Raw genomic sequence first — 19314 nt, forward strand, 5'->3', positions numbered from 1 at the left:
CTGGATCTCTTCTGTCTAAGGCGTTTCACCCGGCTGACGATAGACTTCAGTCTCTCCTTTATTGAAGTGTCTTCCCTGGGAATGTCCAAAGCCTCTTCGTTTTTGTCCGAAGTACCTACCGGATCACTTGGAGAATTGTTGTCCTCATTGGACGGCAGCTGACTAAAATAACTGCTGATGCTGACAGTCTGCTGCTGGGAAGATGACGTCAGCCCTTTGGTGTCGTTCACGACTTTCAATAAGTTTTCGATCCCTTTTTCTATTTGGCACACGAAGATCACCATTTTCTCGTTTTTAAAATGGAAGTCATGAAACTGACTATCAACGTCGTTTTTCGATTTGTTCATGACAAGAAAATATTGGCGAGCAGGGTTTTTCTTAAAAGTATAAGCCAATCGAATTGTGTTACCGGAAAGGATATTGTAAAGGGGGTCGTCCTTTTTAGATTTGTCGTTGGTAGTTGAACTGAAGGCTTCGGATCGCTTAAAAAGTGGAGTCTTGATAAGCTGTGTCACTTCTTGGAGGTGGCGGTCTTTGAACCAGAACTCGGATTGAGAAGTTTGATTTGTGGAAAGAGAGTTAATGGGATGAATTTGAAGTTGCATAACATACCCTTCGGTTTGGACATATTCGGTAATGCATTCATGATAAAACTTTGTGCTCGACATCATTATATATTTAATAAAAAAAAAAAAATAAATAAAAAAAATAAAAACGTAGTTAAAAATAAACTTTCAGAAAAAAATTTAAATGTTAAACGAGCAAAAATAAGATTTTAACCGAATTTACGAGTTAAAAAAAAAAACAAAACAAAAAAAAACAGAAAAGGAAAAAAAAAAAAAAATCAAAGTCTATTTTTAGTTTGTTTTCTTTTCATCCGCGTAAGAATTGGTGATTCCAATGCATTACAATTTTTCAAAAAAAAAAAAAAAGTCAATCAGCCTAGACGATTTTAAAGTTTTGTGTGCGTATGCAAATCTCAGTATCATTTTCTCGGAGGAAAAACTGTATGTATCCAAAAAATAAAATGCATTATTTTAAAATCACATAAACAAACATTTTTTTTTTCTAATTTAAATTATGAAAGATTGCTTAAAAACAATCAACTTATCAACTTTATTAAAGTAAACATCTTTTGTGTGTGTAGGTGACTTATATTTTATTTTTATTTATTTATTTGTTAGGATAAGTTTTCAAACAACAGACGGTACGTTGTTATTTCGGTGTTTTTTTTTTTGTTTTTTTTTGGTATTTCATCAATATGATCGCATTTCATCAAATAGCTTACATTATCATGTTTTGTAGTCGAAGATATATTGGAAAAAAATTATTTAGAAAAGTAAAAAGAAAAAATGCACACACAAACAGGCGACAAAAAAACAAAACAAACTTGTTTCGTAGAGCTGATTGAAATTATAGTTGCGTATTCCTGAGCGACTTCCAAACAGAAAACTTTTGGAGCCAATTGTACGTCTTAAAGAAAAAAATGTATTTTCATTTGTTCTTGTCTTCTTTTTATACCCCAAAGGAGGGAACAATACGAAGATGGAGTGCAAAGGTCAATCGTAGACTGAACATGATGGTCTTTTTTTGACTACCGGGAAAGACTCTCCATTGTTTTATCAAGAAATGTTTTTTGTTTGATTTTGTTTTTGTTTAAGCAATTAGAGTGACCTCCCTTAGTTGAGTGGAACTCTCCATTGTAAAACAGGAGGCGAATGGATTCATACATGTAAATATGGAGGAAGAAGAAAATCAACGTATGGAGGATTTTGTTCGCGAATTATTCACAAAGACTGAAGATTTCAAGTAAGATGTAATTTCCTACTACCAGTGGCATAAAAGTCGTTTTCATATCACTGACGAATAAACCTGGAATCGGAATTATTAAGTTTGAACGAAATTTTATATCTAACTATATTTACACAATGGATTTACCCGTGGAGGAGTAGTGAAAGGAGATAATTACGCCTTGAAGGGGGAGTCATATGGCGGGAGTTTTCGATTTTAGATTAAACACATAGGAGGGGGGGGAATCACATTGAAAAACTTTTTAGTTTGTATATACGAGTCGAAATATTTTATATTGTGGTTTGATATTAGATTTAAAAAAGTATGACAAAAGTAATAGCGATTTAAATTGTATTATAGGTACCGTTTGAATATCTCGCCTATTTCGCTTTCGTCCACGTTTTAGATAACTATGATTGATGGTGGCTTAAAAAATAATTATAAATAATAAAAAAAAAAACACACACACACACTTCATTTTATTTCTGGACAAGAAATAAGATACCCTGCTTCGACCTGAAAGCTTCAACGTTCGAAAAGAATATTTACATCGGCTGAAACGTTATTAATATAATAACCTAAATAAGCATAGTATTTAGTCTGAATATTATGTCTCGAGTTTAATTAGGGAAAATTGTTCTCATACAACACTTAATCGTTTCTGTTTTCAGGTTTAAATGAGACATCCTTCTAGACCGAGACAATTCAAAACCTATTTTTCCAATCCAAAGTGTCCCATTTTAGGGGAATTGGATTGCCCCCTCCATCCCATTAAAACTCGACCTTGTGTTTAACTCTGCTCTACGAAAAGGTACCCGAGTTCAGAAATATGCACCTAAAGAAAGTCGATCGAAACGCGAGTAGGGAAGATGAGAATATTAATACGAATAATACAAGTTATCAATCCTTATAAAAAAAAAACAAAAAAAACTGAACAATACAAGTGTTGCGAATCAGATAAAAAAAAATAAAAATGGCCGCAAGCGATTAAAAGCGAGAATTAAAGTTTAATGCACTCTTTAAATCGCTGACGAGCGAGCGCTGTTCTTTTTTTTTTATGCCATAACTATTATCACTGTTTAAGAATATGAAACATTTTTTTCACATAAAACAAACTTCGAACATTCTTCTCCGACAAAAATTGTGCATCTACAGAATATTAACCGAACAAAGCCGACTTTTATCGAACTAAAAACTTAAGTTAGGGTTTCTTATACCCCAAAATACGCCAAGTTAAGGTTAAACAGAATTTAAAAGCAAGAATAAATCGTAAAAACATGTTAGTCGACCATTTTAAAAATGATTGAAAAGAAAAGGGTCGCGAAGAGTAAATGTTTTGCATAAGAACTCAGTTTTGGTACTTATGCAGAATACGGGCCATGCGGAAATAATAACGTCATCATTTAGAAACTGATTTTGGTAAGTTTTTACGACGTGCCCCCCACCCCCCCACCATGTTAAGAACGGCTTTCGGAATAAACCCCAACCTCGAAAGCCGTCCTAAACATGAGGGGGTATTCCGAAAGCCGTCCTAAACATGAGGGGGTATTCCGAAAGCCGTTCTTAATATGGGGTGGTTAGGGGTATTTATGCTACACTGAGACAGGTCGTAAAAAAAAAAATACCCTGATTTTTAACATACCGACTCATATTGTTTAATTTTCGATTCTGAGCGACTACCGAAACTAAACTCCACGGATAACCGTCTGATGTCAGTCATTTTTTTTGTCCTTACTTAAAGACGCGGAACTATGTGTTTCAAAGTAAATAAACGCTTTACAATAAGTTAAAACAAAAATTTATCCAGATAGAAGAGTAACTTGCCTTTGGTAACAATTTTGTTTTGTATTTTTACCGTCTTTTCATTTTGTTGCCAACTTGAAAATCCTATCTAAATCTAGAGTACCTCAATTTTATTTACGTTAAAATTTTAATTAGAATTTTATTTCCGTTATACAATATAGTATCAAAAGTCGATTTTATTTTTTATCCAACATTAGTGCGAATACCACTCGAAATGAGTGAGATATTCCAACAGTCACTATAGTCCCATTGAACTAAACGAACTAATGTCAAGTGAGATCTTTGTCATTTAAGGTTACAGCGAGTCTTCTTGTTCTTTCGTTATTATGTCTGACATAACGTGTTGTCAAACTCTTAATTGAGTATTACATTATTTAAAGCAATTCGATATTCAATTAAAGAACAACGCCACCTTAAAATATATAGAAATTAATATTTTCGGTTTTTATTAAGATATTTTTGAAACTTCTTTTGTGATATAAAGACAATTCTAGCAGCTGTTTTAGGTTTAAACGTGTCAAGAAGACATCATCCATGAAACTTAATCCACTTGGACTTAAATTGGTAGTTTTAGCTTTGTTCTTCGTGATTAAAGAAAAATAAAATAATTTAAATGTATCCAATGTAAGTACACACTCACTACGACAGTTTAGACATTTTTAGTTTCAGTTCATTTGTATTCCTTTCGACAAAGAAAGGAAAAAAAAAATGAAGTTACGCCGGTTTTGTAATTGCTGCTCTTGCAAAACCGGCATGACTTAATATAGTTTCATTAAGCATCATAAGACATCTTTAAATCGTATAAATACTTTCAATTCTTTAAAAAAATATCAACCATGTTTTTTATTGTTTATTTTTTTTTAAAAATACGATGTTAGTTGTTATAAACTGTCACTTAAAAATCAAAATTAATTCTGGTGGATTTAATTTCGTAATGAAATAAAAAGTATTTTATCAAACTCGTTTTAAATTTTTCGCAAGGCCTATTTATTTTCCATTTGGAGAAATAAATCGATTAATAAGTAAATATTTTTAAAATTCACCTAGTGGTGAGAGAAACACTAGAAAATGTCACATTTTTATTATTATAGAAATATAAAAAAAAACAACAAAAAAAAACAGTGCTTCTACAGAATCTGAATCGAACCAAACTGACGTTTGCAAAACTAAACAAACTTGGCTTAGGATTAAAAAAAAAAAAAATTTCGGTTCAAATTCTCTAAAAGTATCCCCCCCCCCCAAATAAAGGAAACAAAAGAAAAAATAATACACTTTGCTTTAAAAGAGACCATATTGCAATTTCATCTACTTCTTCATTAATAAAAAACTTATCACGTGAACAAAGTTTTCTGAAATTTTAGTAATTTCAGAATAATTTCAATTTACTTTATAAAGATAATTTAAAAAAAAATTATTTGGTTACTCTCGTCTAATATCTGTTTGAAATAATAATAAAACATTTTTTTAGCTGTATATACGCTTTCAGCGTCACAAATTCTACGTTGCAATTTAAGATGTAAAACAAAATAAAAATATTCACAAGGATTTAATTTAATAGGTTTTGTATTACAATAGACAGAAGTACGAAAGAGTTGCCAAAAACAAATATAATTGTTATCAAAGGCAAGATAAGTTATTTTTCCACCTAACTGAATGAGTTTTTAATGTTTTTATTTAATGTAAAATGTTTATTCGGTTCGAAAAACGAGTAATGTTGAACGCTGCCGGAGAACAAGAAAAGATTGGCAATAATGTCTTTGAAGACTCGATAATCACTTCAAAATAAGAAATAAAACTAAACAGTGGTAGAAACCCACTCTATAAAGGTTACCATGACATTTTCGAATCTGTGTATAGTAAAATAAATCTGAGTCTCTGAAATCTGTCTAAGCAGTAAATTTTCAGTACGCAGTTATCTTGAAATTTTCTGATGACTACAATTAAAACATGTAATCAAATTATTTGTGGTTTTATAATTTAATGATCAAACAATACCGTACTAATTAGTTTATATTATTACGATATTGTGTGGTCATTAAATTATTAATTGAACCAAATTCTTATGAAACTAATCCTAATTCCTAATTTTACTTTCGACAATGTTGACAATTGTAGGTCTATAGACAACACGCTCACAAAAATGTCACATGACTTGTGTAATATGTAAAATCCCACCTCAGGAAAAATGAAACGAAATACGTTTTGATAGTTTTTTGTTTAAAAAAACTGGGAAGCGACAAATTTTTTTAATCTTTTTTGACTTCCAAAAAAAAAAAAAAAAAAAAAATTATTTTTAATGGTTTCATTGTTATCAAGTAAATTTTTTTTAGGGGTTAAACGACGCTGGGACACACAGCGTAAAAAATACCGGCCTTTATTATCTGATTAAAAAAAAAATGTCAATATTGAGTTAAAAACCGTAACATTTACTTTTTAATAAGAGATTTGTTCATTTGTTTCATACGAGAATTTAGAATGCGAAAGTATTTACAATAAAGTTTTTTTTTTTCTTAACTTTTTAAACCTTGTGCCCCTGTTTTAATAGTAACCATCTTAAAGCCGAAAAGTTCAAGATACCCAAAAATTCTAATTTAACCTTTGTCAAATTCCTGTTGTCTGCGAACACTTTAAACAATTCTTCTTAAATTATCGACTCGTGGTTTTTCAACGCTTCCTTTTTATTATTCAAGTCTGTTAATAGTTTTTCTTCTAATAATATTTTAAAAACCATTTTTGGTACAATATTGATGGTTGTCAGCAGTAACAATAACTTTTCTCATTTTTTTAAAAAATTTTTTATTTCTGGATCATTCAAGGCTAAGAATTGATTTTATTTAACATTTTTGGCAAAATAAGTGAGCAGATCTGATTAATCCAAAATTAAAAAATAAAAAGCAATTAAAAATAATTATTTAAAAATAAAAAAAAATATGAAAAAAACGGCAACAAAACTCCCCGCTTTACCCCCACCCCTTCAATCTCGAACGAACGTCCTTGTGGAAGCCACGTGGGATGAATGCACGAAGAAAGAATTTTTTTTTTTAGTTTCATTCTTTAAATATTTTCATTATGTTTTTAAAATTAGTTAAAATAAAGATAAAAGAAGCGGTTACTTTTAACAAAATTGTTTTTGGGTTAATTTTAGTAAAAATTAATGGAATTTCGTAGAGACCGCATATATTTTTTTCCCCACTAAAATTTTATTCTTTTATCTCGCGCTGTCTGTGAACAGAAAAATAAAAATGACGATTGATTTATTTTTTGTACAATTACGCATCTTGAAAACAATAGGTTAAAATTACATTTATTGCATGCATCAGCAAATTAAAAAAAACAAAAAACAAAAACGATAGAGATTATTTCTTATTCCATGGAGTTTCGAAAATTTACACGTTTCTCATCAAGGGAAGTAAATAGTCCAGTGATGTCAAAAAATTTTTTTTTTTTTTTTTTGGAACAGTCAAAAAAAAATTGAAAGTGTAGAAATTGGGGAATCTATTTGCAGGAATGAAAATAAAGTAGAATTCAAGATCTAAAAAATAAAACCCAGTATATATACACTAGTAGGGAAACCCGACGTTGGCCGGGACTTAATTAGGATTAACAAATGTTCCACACTTAAAATACTTTTATTGTCATCAAAATCGGCGAATTGCTAATTTTTCAACCAAATTGATTGATTCAATGCTCTAGTCGTAGATCCACCACAGCACACGGGGAGAAAGTTTCACATGTCTCCCGGCAGTGGCTTAGTCCACAATACATTGCGGTGTACATTGCACTGTAGAGAACCGACAGTTGGTTTTATAAAATTATTTTTATATAATGACTTGAATTAAAGTTTAAAATACAAAAGTGTCATGGTCCAATTGTACTCTAAACAGAAACATTCTTTTTGAACATACACCTATCTTATCAAAGAACCTACTGTTGATTAGAGTTGTACCGATTAATCGACAGATAATCGGTAATCGGCCACTTTCCTGATTAATTGGTAATCAGCTAATTATTTACTTTTCTCTTTCCTATTAAATTTAAATAATTTCATCACTGCCAAGAAACTCATCAGATAGCATTGACTCATTTATGTAGTAATTGCCAATTTAACTTAACATTTTATTAAGTGTCTAGCCACTATTATGGCTTTTTGCTTTTGTTAACTAAAATTACAAAACAAAATACAATTTCCAATTTTCAAATGAATATAATTAAACAATTAGATAAGAAAAGAAATTACAAACCAACTACAAAGTACAACTTGTAATTCTTTAAGTGAATAACTATAAGCTGAAGTTCTGCACCTGCTGCTGCTCTACTTCTATTCTTGCTGCCTCCTCGGCTTTCATAGTCTCCTCAGTATTTTAAGTTGTAATATAGAAAATTAGTTTCTCTATTCTCAGGACACAGCCTGTTCCTCATAGGTTCATACACATTACCTTCTATACTAAAGAGCCTTTCACACTCCACTGGTGAAGGTGATGCCCTTAAATATTTTGAGGCCGGTTTACTCAGCAGAGGTAAGGTCTTCCTTTTCCACCACTGAAATGGATCATCACCTCTTGCGAAAAGTTGTAAATGCCCAAGTTCTTTTATGCACTTAATCATGAGGGATTTACTCCTTTTGAGTTTAGATTGTGATTCTTGTATTTCTGTTGTAGTTGCAGTGTCCAGGTTTAACTCGACTTCTACCTGCTCTAAGTTTTGATTTGTTACTGTAGGCTTATTCGAAGCTAATTCATCAAAAATAGTTTGAAAGAAATACAGTTTTACTTTCACTTAACTCTCAACAGAGCTTGAAAAAATGTATCCTGCTTATTCCGCTTTATTATCATTAGTAAAAAGTAGATGTAGAATCCAATTCTTGGTGTTTCCCATGTCATTCTTTTAAAATTTAAATTAGAATCTTAAATCTAGTAAAGTAGACACAAGTTTTTATCATTTAGATGGCATGAAATATTGTTTCTATTGATGCATTGAATTGTTCAACAGTGGTTAAAATTCCGCTAAAGTCAGAAATACCAAAATTAAATTTAGATAGCTTTTGAAAGAAATAACCTCAAATCTAAAAGTGTACGTATTATCATCGATATGGTTGAATGTCTGTGACTTGCTTCTTTGGTGATTTCTTTAACTGGACAATTTTTTGAACAAGTCCCCATTTATAAATTGTTAAGGTAGGAATCTTATAGCGTCTCAAATTATCGGATGAAAAAAATGAGCAAATTTCTTATTAAAAAATTTGGGTTTGTGTGAATCATTCTGTTTCACATATATGCCATGAAAAAGTCCTTTCTGATTAATGTTTACCAGATAAAAAAATATCCTATTATTCTGAAGCCAAGTTCGTTTGCTTATTTTTAAACTGGTAAACATTAATCAGAAGACTTTCTGTGCATTTAAATTAAGGCAGAACGGTCCGCACCAACCAATAAATCATTTTAAACAATCACAGCATTAACTTAAAGCTAATACAAAAATAAAATAAAGATGTTAAAACAAAAAACAATAGTATTTATGCAGAGAACTTTTTGGAAACCCATTTCTTAACATGTGGAGGAGAGGGTGTTTTCCTAACTAATCTGTACTTTCACCTAACAATTTAATAAACAATACAAAACAAGTGATTTTTGCTACAAGCAGTGATGGACAACTGAAGCTTTTTCTTCTGTATGTGTTTGACTGGGCAAGGATTTGAGGGAACCTCCTCAAATGGATGAATGTAATCAGTGCCAAGCGAAGAATTCGACAGAATCACAAAGAAATACCAATTGTATAAATAACTCTATCGTTGATACATGCAGTTTTCTCTTTTATTAAAATTAAATTGATATTGAACATGTACGTTTACTTAATTACATCATCATAATAAACAAAGTGAATAACACTACATAAAATTATTACATTTTCTTGAGGATAATTTAACAAGTAAATAGTGTAAAGAGCTGACATTTGGATATCGCAGTCGACAGCATGTATTGATTAGGCATGCAATATTCCAGATCTGTATCTCTTAATAGTTTTGTGATATATGATTTTGAAATTAGTATATGTTTATGACATTTGCTACTTATTTCTGTAACCAAAATTGAACATATCTTAATTTTTATAATTAAGTTGCAGCTGGAATTGTTTAAAAAAAAAAATAGGCATAATAATCATTATGTATAGAATTATGTTGAATGTTCATATTTACTGTTATTTAATTCAGTTTTTTTAAAAATGGTCCATCAGTGCAATTTTGCTATTATAAATGATGCGATGTTCACTTTTCACACCTCAAAAATTAAGGCCGAAATGAAATTAGAAATAATTGTACTTTTACTTCCTATTGTCTTAAAACAAAGACTGATGAAATCATCTTTTGTGACATTTTTACTGTTTTTATTTTTTGTCAGTTGGTTTCAAAGTTACCATGTTATTTCCACATGTCTGTGCTTCTCCATCCTCAGGAGGGTAATGTATACTGTTGATTCTGCTTCATTATCATCAGTGGAAAGTAGATGGAGAATCGAATGCTAAATGTTTTCTATGCCAATCTTTTAAAATTAATATTTGCATTGTAAGTCGAGGAAAGTAGACATACATAAATTTTTATCATTTAGATTGGATGGAAATCTTGTTTCCATTGATAACCTGAATTGTTCAACAATGATAAGAAGGATTCTACTAAAGTCAGAAATACTAGAATTAGATTAGACAGCTTTTGACAGAAATAACCTCGGAGCTAAATTTGTAGGTATCATTAATGTGTTTGATATTCTGTGACTTGCTTCTTTGGTGATTTCTTCAAATGGACTCAGGAACTGGATATTTTTTCAAATAAATCTCTATTGGTAAGTTGTTAAAGTAGGAATCTTATCAACAGCACACACTATAACAGTTTTTTGTTGTTTATTTATATTCAGCATATAATATGCTGAATTCCACCATGTGGTCACATTTACTAATTGCTAACAGAAAGTGATTAAAGTGAGAAACTATATTTCTGTTAGATGAAATGGCTGTCTTCACAGTCTGAATTACAATGTATGATAGTTATTTTAAATCACATTTCCTGACACTAGCAACCATATTTGTTCTTGAATCCCGCAGGACTAGTAAAACTTTATTGAAGATTTTATATTCATCCAGAATCTTGTGCAATTCTGTACTTCTTGCATCTGTGTGTGCACTAGGAAATAGAACAGCTCTGCACTGTCCAAAATCATTTGAAAGCCAATGGCCTATCAAACTCGGAAAGGGAGCATTATCTGATGTAGCTGTCTAAATATCTGTCCTTCATAAAATGCTAATTTTTGTTTTACTTTTATAAATATATCAAATTATTTTACAGTGAAGTACTTTTTTGATGGAATGCTGTAATTTGAACAAAGTTTTTTCAAAAAGCCTATAAAATCCAATGTCAGATGTTACAGAATATGGTTGAATATCAACAGCAATCATTTCTCTTCTCAGATAATGAATCTCTTGTGACCTGTAATCATTAGATTTCAAACTTTCTTTTTGGCTAATATTCTCTTATAGTTTGGTGTTTAATGAAGGCTCGTAGTTGCTGCCACTTGTTCCTGAAATGTCTGTCCCTGAATATTCATTGTGTTTCCTTTTCTTATTTGCAACTTTTGCTTCTTTTGAATGAACATTTCTAAGATGGTTTAACATATTAGTCATCGTAAAAGTTTTTGCTGATTTGCCGTCCTTTGATGTAATAGATTGACATAACTTGCAAGCAGCTGTATTCTTACCCTTGGGATTGACATCAAAATACTTCCAGCAAAAACTGGTCGCCATAATAGTTGTTGTCAATATTTAGTTAATTTTTTACATATCAAACATAATTAATTTAAATATCTAATTAGTAATTTATTTCAATAAAATATACATTATCTAAACAAGAAAAAAAAAATGTAATGGTAGCAAGAGTTCAAAAATGAGGAACAAGAGTATGACTGATGAAGAATGCTTTATTTTCGGTTTGCACATCGTCGCAATTTACTTTACAATTCCTCAACATGAAAACTGAAAGATGAAGTAATAATTTTCTTTGGCATTGATTTAAGGTAAAAAATAATAATTTGATAAGAAGAGAAAGGAGTTAAATTTTCCATATGCTTACATCTGTTTTTCTTTTCTTTTTTTTTTTCACCCCAAACAAGGCACAGTGCTACTTTGATGTAGAGGGCTACTCTATTCGGGACATAAGTTGCAAGGATACTATGTATGGAGTTGAGCAGCAAGATGTTTATTCACATTACACTTGAACTTCTGCATTTCAGTACAGTTGGATAAGCAGGCACCCGGAAGAGAATTCCAAAGTCTGGCAGTTCTGAGGAAGAAACTACTAGAGTAGAAGGCTTTCTTACATCTAGGGATCTCTACTGTGTAGGGGTGGGACCTTGGTGCTTGTTGTGTTTGTTGGGGTATTTACATTGAGGAGGTACAAGGGCTTGCAGTTCATTGGAGCACCTACCATTAAAATACTTGTAAAACAGGAAAAGGGATGCAACATTTCGTCGGTGGGACAGAGGTTGAAGTTTAGATGACAGTCTAGGACCTATCAGGTTGGCAACTCTTTTGAACCCTGTCCAGGAGTGAGACTAGTAGCAGATGCACCCAAATGTGACAACAATACTCCATACATGGGGGAATGGTGGCCTTGTAGAGGTACAGGATGCTATTTGCCTCAAATTCAGTGCAGTTGTAAAAGTCTACATGTTAACAGCACGTCATGCCTGTTATTTGATAATATGGTTTAGACGATGCATGTCTCTTCGATAAATTTTCACTGGCAAGCAAAACTTGTCTTTGTTTACAATATAATTGATATTAGTATCATTTCTGACAACAAAATTTGCTGATAAATCTGCATTAGAAAAACTATTAATCGGTAATCGGCCAATTTGATAATCAGTACATCCCTACTGTTGATTATATACGCATAGTCAGTCTGCTTGTGTGGTGATAAAACTTCTAAAATGCGATTATGAGGTTAGGTTGAATCAGTGTTGACTTTGATCAAAATCAGACTGTTCCTCCTTTAATTGGATTTTTTTGATTATTGATTTTCAATACTTATCAAAGGCATTCTAATACAAGACTTTTCTAAGAACACTGCCAGTACCTTCGTGTAAAATTAAAAAAAAATCAGCCCTGCCGTTTCCAAGGCCATAGAAAACGAACTCTCACAGACACACGGTTCTTTTTTTATATAAATCTCTACTATTATATAAAATGAACTTTTTCTGTGAGGTTGTTCCCTATGGACTCTAAAACGGCTGGGTTGATTTTTATGGAATTTCACACGAAGGTACTTCATGTGTCTGGCAGTGTTCTTAGATAGGTTTTGTGTTGGAATGTTTACAATAAGAATCGATAATCCAATGAAAGAAGAAACAGGCTATTTTGACCAAAGTTAACATCTTACACAGCCTAACATCATGTGCATTTGAGAAACTTTTTTACCACACAAGCCGAAAGGTCCAAACATACAAAATCAGCAGTAGGTTCTGTGATATGACAGGGACATGTTCGAAATGAATGCTTCTGTTGAAAGCAGAATTTCATAATGATATTTTATTTTTTTTTTTATTTTAAAGTTAAATTCAGGCTATCATCACCGCACAAGTAATTCCAAGCATATAAAATCAACAATAGGTTCTTTGATATGACAAAGGCGCGTTCGAAATTAATGCTTTTGTTTAGCGTACGATTGAAGCATGATACTTGACTTTTGCATTTTAAACTTTAATTCAAGCCATTATGCCATTGTATATTAAAATAATTTTATAAAATAAACAGTAGGTTCTCTACAGTGCAGTGTAGACTAAAATATATTGTGAACTTAGTGACTACGAGAGGTATGCGAGGCTTAGGAGTGTGAAACATTTGTTGCTCATCATTCATCCCGGGCAACGTCGAGCCTGTGTGTACATTTCCGTACCAAATAGCTCTGTCAGTTTTCGGTCTAGAGACTTGAGATTTCACTAAGGAGTATTGAGATTTGGGAAAATCTTTTTAATCAGTTTTCGGCCAGAAATTTGGCTGTCAAGGGGTCAAAGTTCAATGATTTGATCTTTGAAAACTCTACCAAATTCCTCCAACAATTTTGTGGTCTAAATACTTGAAATTTTAAATGTAGGTTCCTTGGACATGGATCAAACATTTTAATTTGATTTGAGCCCCAAAAAATACATGTTAAGGCGTCAAAGTTAAAAAAATTTTTTACCTCTTCAGCCTCCACCAAATTACTCAGCCAATTTCTGGTCTAAACATTTAAAATTTTACATAAAGTGTATTCAGAGATAGAGCAAGTTTTTTTACCGGTTTGGATTGAAAATTTGAGCTGCCAAGGGGTCAAAGTTCAAAAGATTTAACCTTTGCGGTGTCTAGCAAACTACTTAGCCAATTTTGGGTCTAAACATTTGAAATTTATACATAACGGGTATTCAGACATACGACAAGCATTTTAATTAGTTTTGGGTCGAAAATTTGGCTGCCAAAAGGTCAAAGTTGAAGGAGTTGACCTTTGCAGATTCTACCAAATTCCTCTGCCAATTTTGGGTCTAAACACTTGAAATTTTAGATGTAGGTTACTTGGACATGGGTATAACTTTGTATTTTGATTTGAGACCAAAATAATAAATGTTAAAGGGTCAAAATTTGGGTCAAAGTTGAAAAAAAAATTGACCTCTGCGGTCTCTATGAAATTACTCAGACAAATTTTGGTCTAAACATTTGAAATTTTACATAAAGTGTATTCACACGTAGGGCAAGTTATGAACAGTACAAAGGGCCCAAGCAAAGCCAGACTGAACTGCTAGTGTATATATATATATATAGAGAGAGAGAGAGAATAAAAATCATCTAATCTGAAACATGATAATCGGCAATCTGCTCCTCCCCTTTTTTAGTGGTTACTTGTACAGATTGCTTCCCATGGTGTACAAGATTTGCTCTGAAAAATCTGGTCAAAATGCAACTGCACAGCATGAAAGTAAGGCCCAAGAAACAAATGAAAAATCATTAATTTATTGGCATTATTTTTATATTAAAGCTGAGTTAATCAACGTTTGTTTCTCTAAGGTTTCAAATACACAAAATACATGTTAAGATATTCTTTAGTTTTGGGATTGAATTATGTTTAAAAAATAAATTTAATTTTAATTGTTCTAATTAGCTGTAATTTGCAATTAAATCACCAAGTGAGCCATCTATTACTAAGTTTGTCTATCACTCTCATTCTCTCATTGTATGTTATTTTTATGGTGTCTAGCATGTTTTTTTTTGTTTTTTATGTCTAGCATGTTTTTTTTTGTTTTTATGTCTAGCATGTTTTTTTTTGTTTTTATGTCTAGCATGTTTTTTTTGTTTTTATGTCTAGCATGTTTTTTTTATGTCTAGCATGTTTCTTTTATGTCTAGCATGTTTCTTTTATGTCTAGCATGTTTCTTTTATGTCTAGCATGTTTCTTTTATGTCTAGCATGTTTTTTTATGTCTAGCATGTTTTTTTTATGTCTAGCATGTTTTTTTTATGTCTAGCATGTTTTTTTTATGTCTAGCATGTTTTTTTTATGTCTAGCATGTTTTTTATGCCTAGCATGTTTTTTTTATGTCTAGCATGTTTTTTTTATGTCTAGCATGTTTTTTTTTATGTCTAGCATGTTTTTTATGTCTAGCATGTTTTTTTATGTCTAGCATGTTTTTTTATGTCTAGCATGTTTTTTTATGTCTAGCATGTTTTTTTATGTCTAGCATGTTTTTTTTATGTCTAGCATGTTTTTTTATGTCTAGCATGTTTTTTTTTGTTTTTTGTCTAGCATGTTTTTTTTTATGTCTAGCATGTTTTTTTTTATGTCTAGCATGTTTTTTTTTATGTCTAGCATGTTTTTTTTTATGTCTAGCATGTTTTTTTTATGTCTAGCATGTTTCTTTTATGTCTAGCATGTTTCTTTTATGTAGGCACCGCCAAAAATGGCCGCAAAATCAAGTTGTTGTTGTTTTTTAAAACTAAATTACATTTATTAAAATCCATTATTTCTGAGTAACTTTTTTTTTTCCAGAAAGATAAAACCCTGAATTTTATCATATAGAAAACAGAATAATGTAAAACTTTTTCTACTATTTTTAATTCAATTTTAAATGTTAAATTTTCCCAAAAAAGTTAACAATTGACATTTTTTGTCTTGCACAAAAAACGTACTTAAATATTTAAAAAAAAGGGTTTTTGAAATAATTAATTTATTTATTTATTGTCTAACTAAGATTTAGGATGATTTTCTAAGAGAATATGCAAAAATATTATAATATAAGTACCTGAATTTCAAATAATTCCACTTATTCATATAGGTAACCAAATATTTCGCGTCGATGTAGAATTCAGATCGACTCTGTTTACGTTTTCTTTTGATGATAAGAAAACTATGGAAGACCAAACAGGCCAAAAAAACTTATTTTTCAGTGACAAAAATTTCAATGTATTATTAAGCTGAGGCTGGCCAGTACCAGATGGGTGACCATTTGTATGAGTTTGGTTTTTAATGTGTATGTGTGTGGGGGCCAGGCTCCCCAAAATGGGGGGAGGGCAATTTAAAGCAGAATAAAAAAAAATTATTTCAGCGCGTTTGGTCCACCGTAGTCGAAAGGCGGCAAACGTTTTCAAACGAGATCGAAAAAAATGATGCTATTTTTAACACAAAGGGCACAATATTTATCGAATTTTTTTTTTTTTTGCATCGATTATTCAAAGCATGCCCTGTTTAATAATGGTCATGCATTATTCGGCTCGCTAAAAAAAAATTGTTAATTTATTTATCAAAAATTTTAAAATGGCTTTTTTCGTATAAATATTAAAAAAATTTTTTTTTTGTTTTGCTTAACTTAAATTAATTATTTTACTTAACATAATCACCGAATTTCACACTTCAAAACTCAAAAGCGGGATAATTAAACACAATCGAAGTTCTGATATTCAGACGTCAAAATAAGGTATGCAAACAATTTTTTTTTTTTTTTTTTTTTTTTATCTATAATTCTGTCCCTTACAACAACACAATATGTTTTGTTCAGTTTCAGATGATTATTTTAAGCATATTTGTTCCCACTTCAAAACAAGGGGGGGTTTTGTAAGCAAAAAAAAATATATATATAAATATCGTTTATGAAAAATAAGTACACTGTTATAAAGCTCATTCTTCTCCTAATAATCGCTGAAAATTTCGTATTGATCGGATAATTACCTGATTTTTGGTAGATTTTTAAAAAGACGGTCCGTCAAAAAGTACTTACCTGCCCCCCCCAGTTTTGGCGGTGCCTACTTTTATGTCTAGCATGTTTCTTTTATGTCTAGCATGTTTCTTTTATGTCTAGCATGTTTCTTTTATGTCTAGCATGTTTCTTTTATGTCTAGCATGTTTCTTTTATGTCTAGCATGTTTCTTTTTGTCTAGCATGTTTCTTTTTGTCTAGCATGTTTTTTTTATGTCTAGCATGTTTTTTTTTGTTTTTTATGTCTAGCATGTTTTTTTTATGTCTAGCATGTTTTTTTTATGTCTAGCATGTTTTTTTATGTCTAGCATGTTTTTTTATGTCTAGCATGTTTTTTTATGTCTAGCATGTTTTTTTTTATGTCTAGCATGTTTTTTTTTTATGTCTAGCATGTTTTTTTTATGTCTAGCATGTTTTTTTTATGTCTAGCATGTTTTTTTTATGTCTAGCATGTTTTTTTTATGTCTAGCATGTTTTTTTTATGTCTAGCATGTTTTTTTTTATGTCTAGCATGTTTTTTTTTATGTCTAGCATGTTTTTTTTTATGTCTAGCATGTTTTTTTTTATGTCTAGCATGTTTTTTTTATGTCTAGCATGTTTTTTTTTATGTCTAGCATGTTTTTTTATGTCTAGCATGTTTTTTTTTGTTTTTTTTATGTCTAGCATGTTTTTTTTATGTCTAGCATGTTTTTTTTTATGTCTAGCATGTTTTTTTTATGTCTAGCATGTTTTTTTTTTGTTTTTTATGTCTAGCATGTTTGCTTTCATCTGACTCTCTCATTTTTACATTTCTTCTCTTAACAATCAAAAGTAATAAACCTAACTATAAAACTAAATATTGTAAACTAAAGGAAATATCACTACACATATTAATACTATTTAATCCCTAGCTAGAAAGCAAGTTAAATAATGAACAGAAAGAGACTAATTAAGGATTTTATTATCGTATTTAAAACATTTTAACTGACTTTGTAAACTTGCCTTTTCCTTATTTCAAATGATCATATCTGAGCTCTATGAATGACTCAGTGGATCACATTCTTTTTAAAATGTATTAAAAAGGAGTGTCTTTGTCGTCGCCGTGGAAAATTGGAAATTGATTTGCAAGTCTATGAATGAGAAAGTAATTTTGTGCTAAAATTAAATGTTATAAGCTAAAAATCAGCAATTTATAAAGATTTCTGTCATATAGAAGAATGCAAGAAAAGAATTTAGGATTTTAAAATTAGTTGTTGGTTTTGTTAAATATTACTAGATGAGAAATCATCTCCATAAAACGTGCATTCAGTATTATACATCTAAAATTGAGAAATCCTGCTTGAAAAGTGTCGCCGTTTTGTGAATAAGCTGAAACAAAACAAAATGGTGGCCAAACTTTACCTGATGTTGTGTAAATCTAATAGCAAAACTAAGTGGAAACTGCTTTTCTCAATTTTATATGCATAATACTAACCAACCAACAATCCTTTAAACCCTTATCCTTTAGTGGCACTTGGCCTTGATAAGCAGTAATCAGAAAAAATGCCCTATACCAAGATCAAACCTAACTGAAGTAAAATGTTATGGTGAATCCAGTATCAATTTTGTATGATTTATAAATTTTACAATAATATTGTGAGGTTTGCAAGCAGCAAAGTCCCTGTTTTAATTAAACTTGTTTTTATTATTTTTATTATCTATAATTATATTAAAAGAAGTATGGTAATGTGTATGCATTTATGCGTGCAACTGCAAGTAGTTGTGGACATAGATTCACATTCATTCATGTGGGAAAGCCTGCTAGATTTAAATAAATTCATTTCTCAAAAAAAAAAATAATAATAATTTCCAAATTTTTTAATTTAATTGTATTGAGTCAATAAAATCATTATTTCAAAATTCTTAAAAATCAATTCATCAAAATGAAATCGATACAGTCCAATTTTGCTCAACACATCTGTTTGAGTTTCTTGTTATTACGGATTTAGTTAACAGGTTTTTTTTTTTTTTTTTTTTTTTCAACTGGCTGAAGTACTTATTGAGATTAGTTATAATCTCAGATGTTATCTATGTTGTGTTCTAGTATGGCAATTAAACACTAATAAATAAACTTGGAATTCAATGTTGGAAATCAAGTATATAGTTATATTTTTGAATAAACATATACGCAATATAGTTCTTTTCGAACTCTGTCCATTCTAGCAATAAGAGATGTTTATCTCTCCACAAAATTTTCCCTCTGGAAGTTTTATCATTTTTTTTTGTTTTGTTTTGATCAATGTCCAAAGTCAAAGATGATCTTCTTGCTTGTAAGAATGCCTTTGTATCAAGTTTTTGTCGATCTGACAAAAGCTTTTGACACTGTCAATCGCAATGCACTTTGGAAGATTCTTATGAAACTAGACTGTCCTACTAGTTTTGCGTTGCTTCAGCAGTTACACCATAATGTGAATCAGCAGTTACACCATAATGTGAATCAGC

General features: G+C 30.7%; 1 protein-coding gene across 5 annotated transcripts in view; it reads left to right on the forward strand.

Moving 5' to 3' along the window:
• Positions 1–1442: 1442 nt before the first annotated feature.
• The window catches only part of LOC145291599 (uncharacterized), an 84035-nt gene continuing 66163 nt past the window's right edge, over positions 1443–19314 (forward strand). For 2 of the 5 annotated variants that reach the window (XM_080137678.1, XM_080137688.1), the window contains exon 1: positions 1656–1809. In XM_080137678.1, coding sequence (XP_079993804.1) covers positions 1739–1809 — 71 coding nt within the window. In that variant the 5' untranslated portion in view covers positions 1656–1738. Of the gene's footprint in view, positions 3211–19314 lie in introns of all 5 variants that reach the window. The other 3 variants (XM_080137683.1, XM_080137695.1, XM_080137700.1) reach the window with 3 other exon arrangements.

This window comes from Euprymna scolopes, chromosome 2 (assembly GCF_053919585.1).
Source record: "Euprymna scolopes isolate OS-2025 chromosome 2, ASM5391958v1, whole genome shotgun sequence".
In the NCBI taxonomy this organism is placed as follows: Eukaryota; Metazoa; Mollusca; class Cephalopoda; order Sepiida; family Sepiolidae; genus Euprymna; species Euprymna scolopes.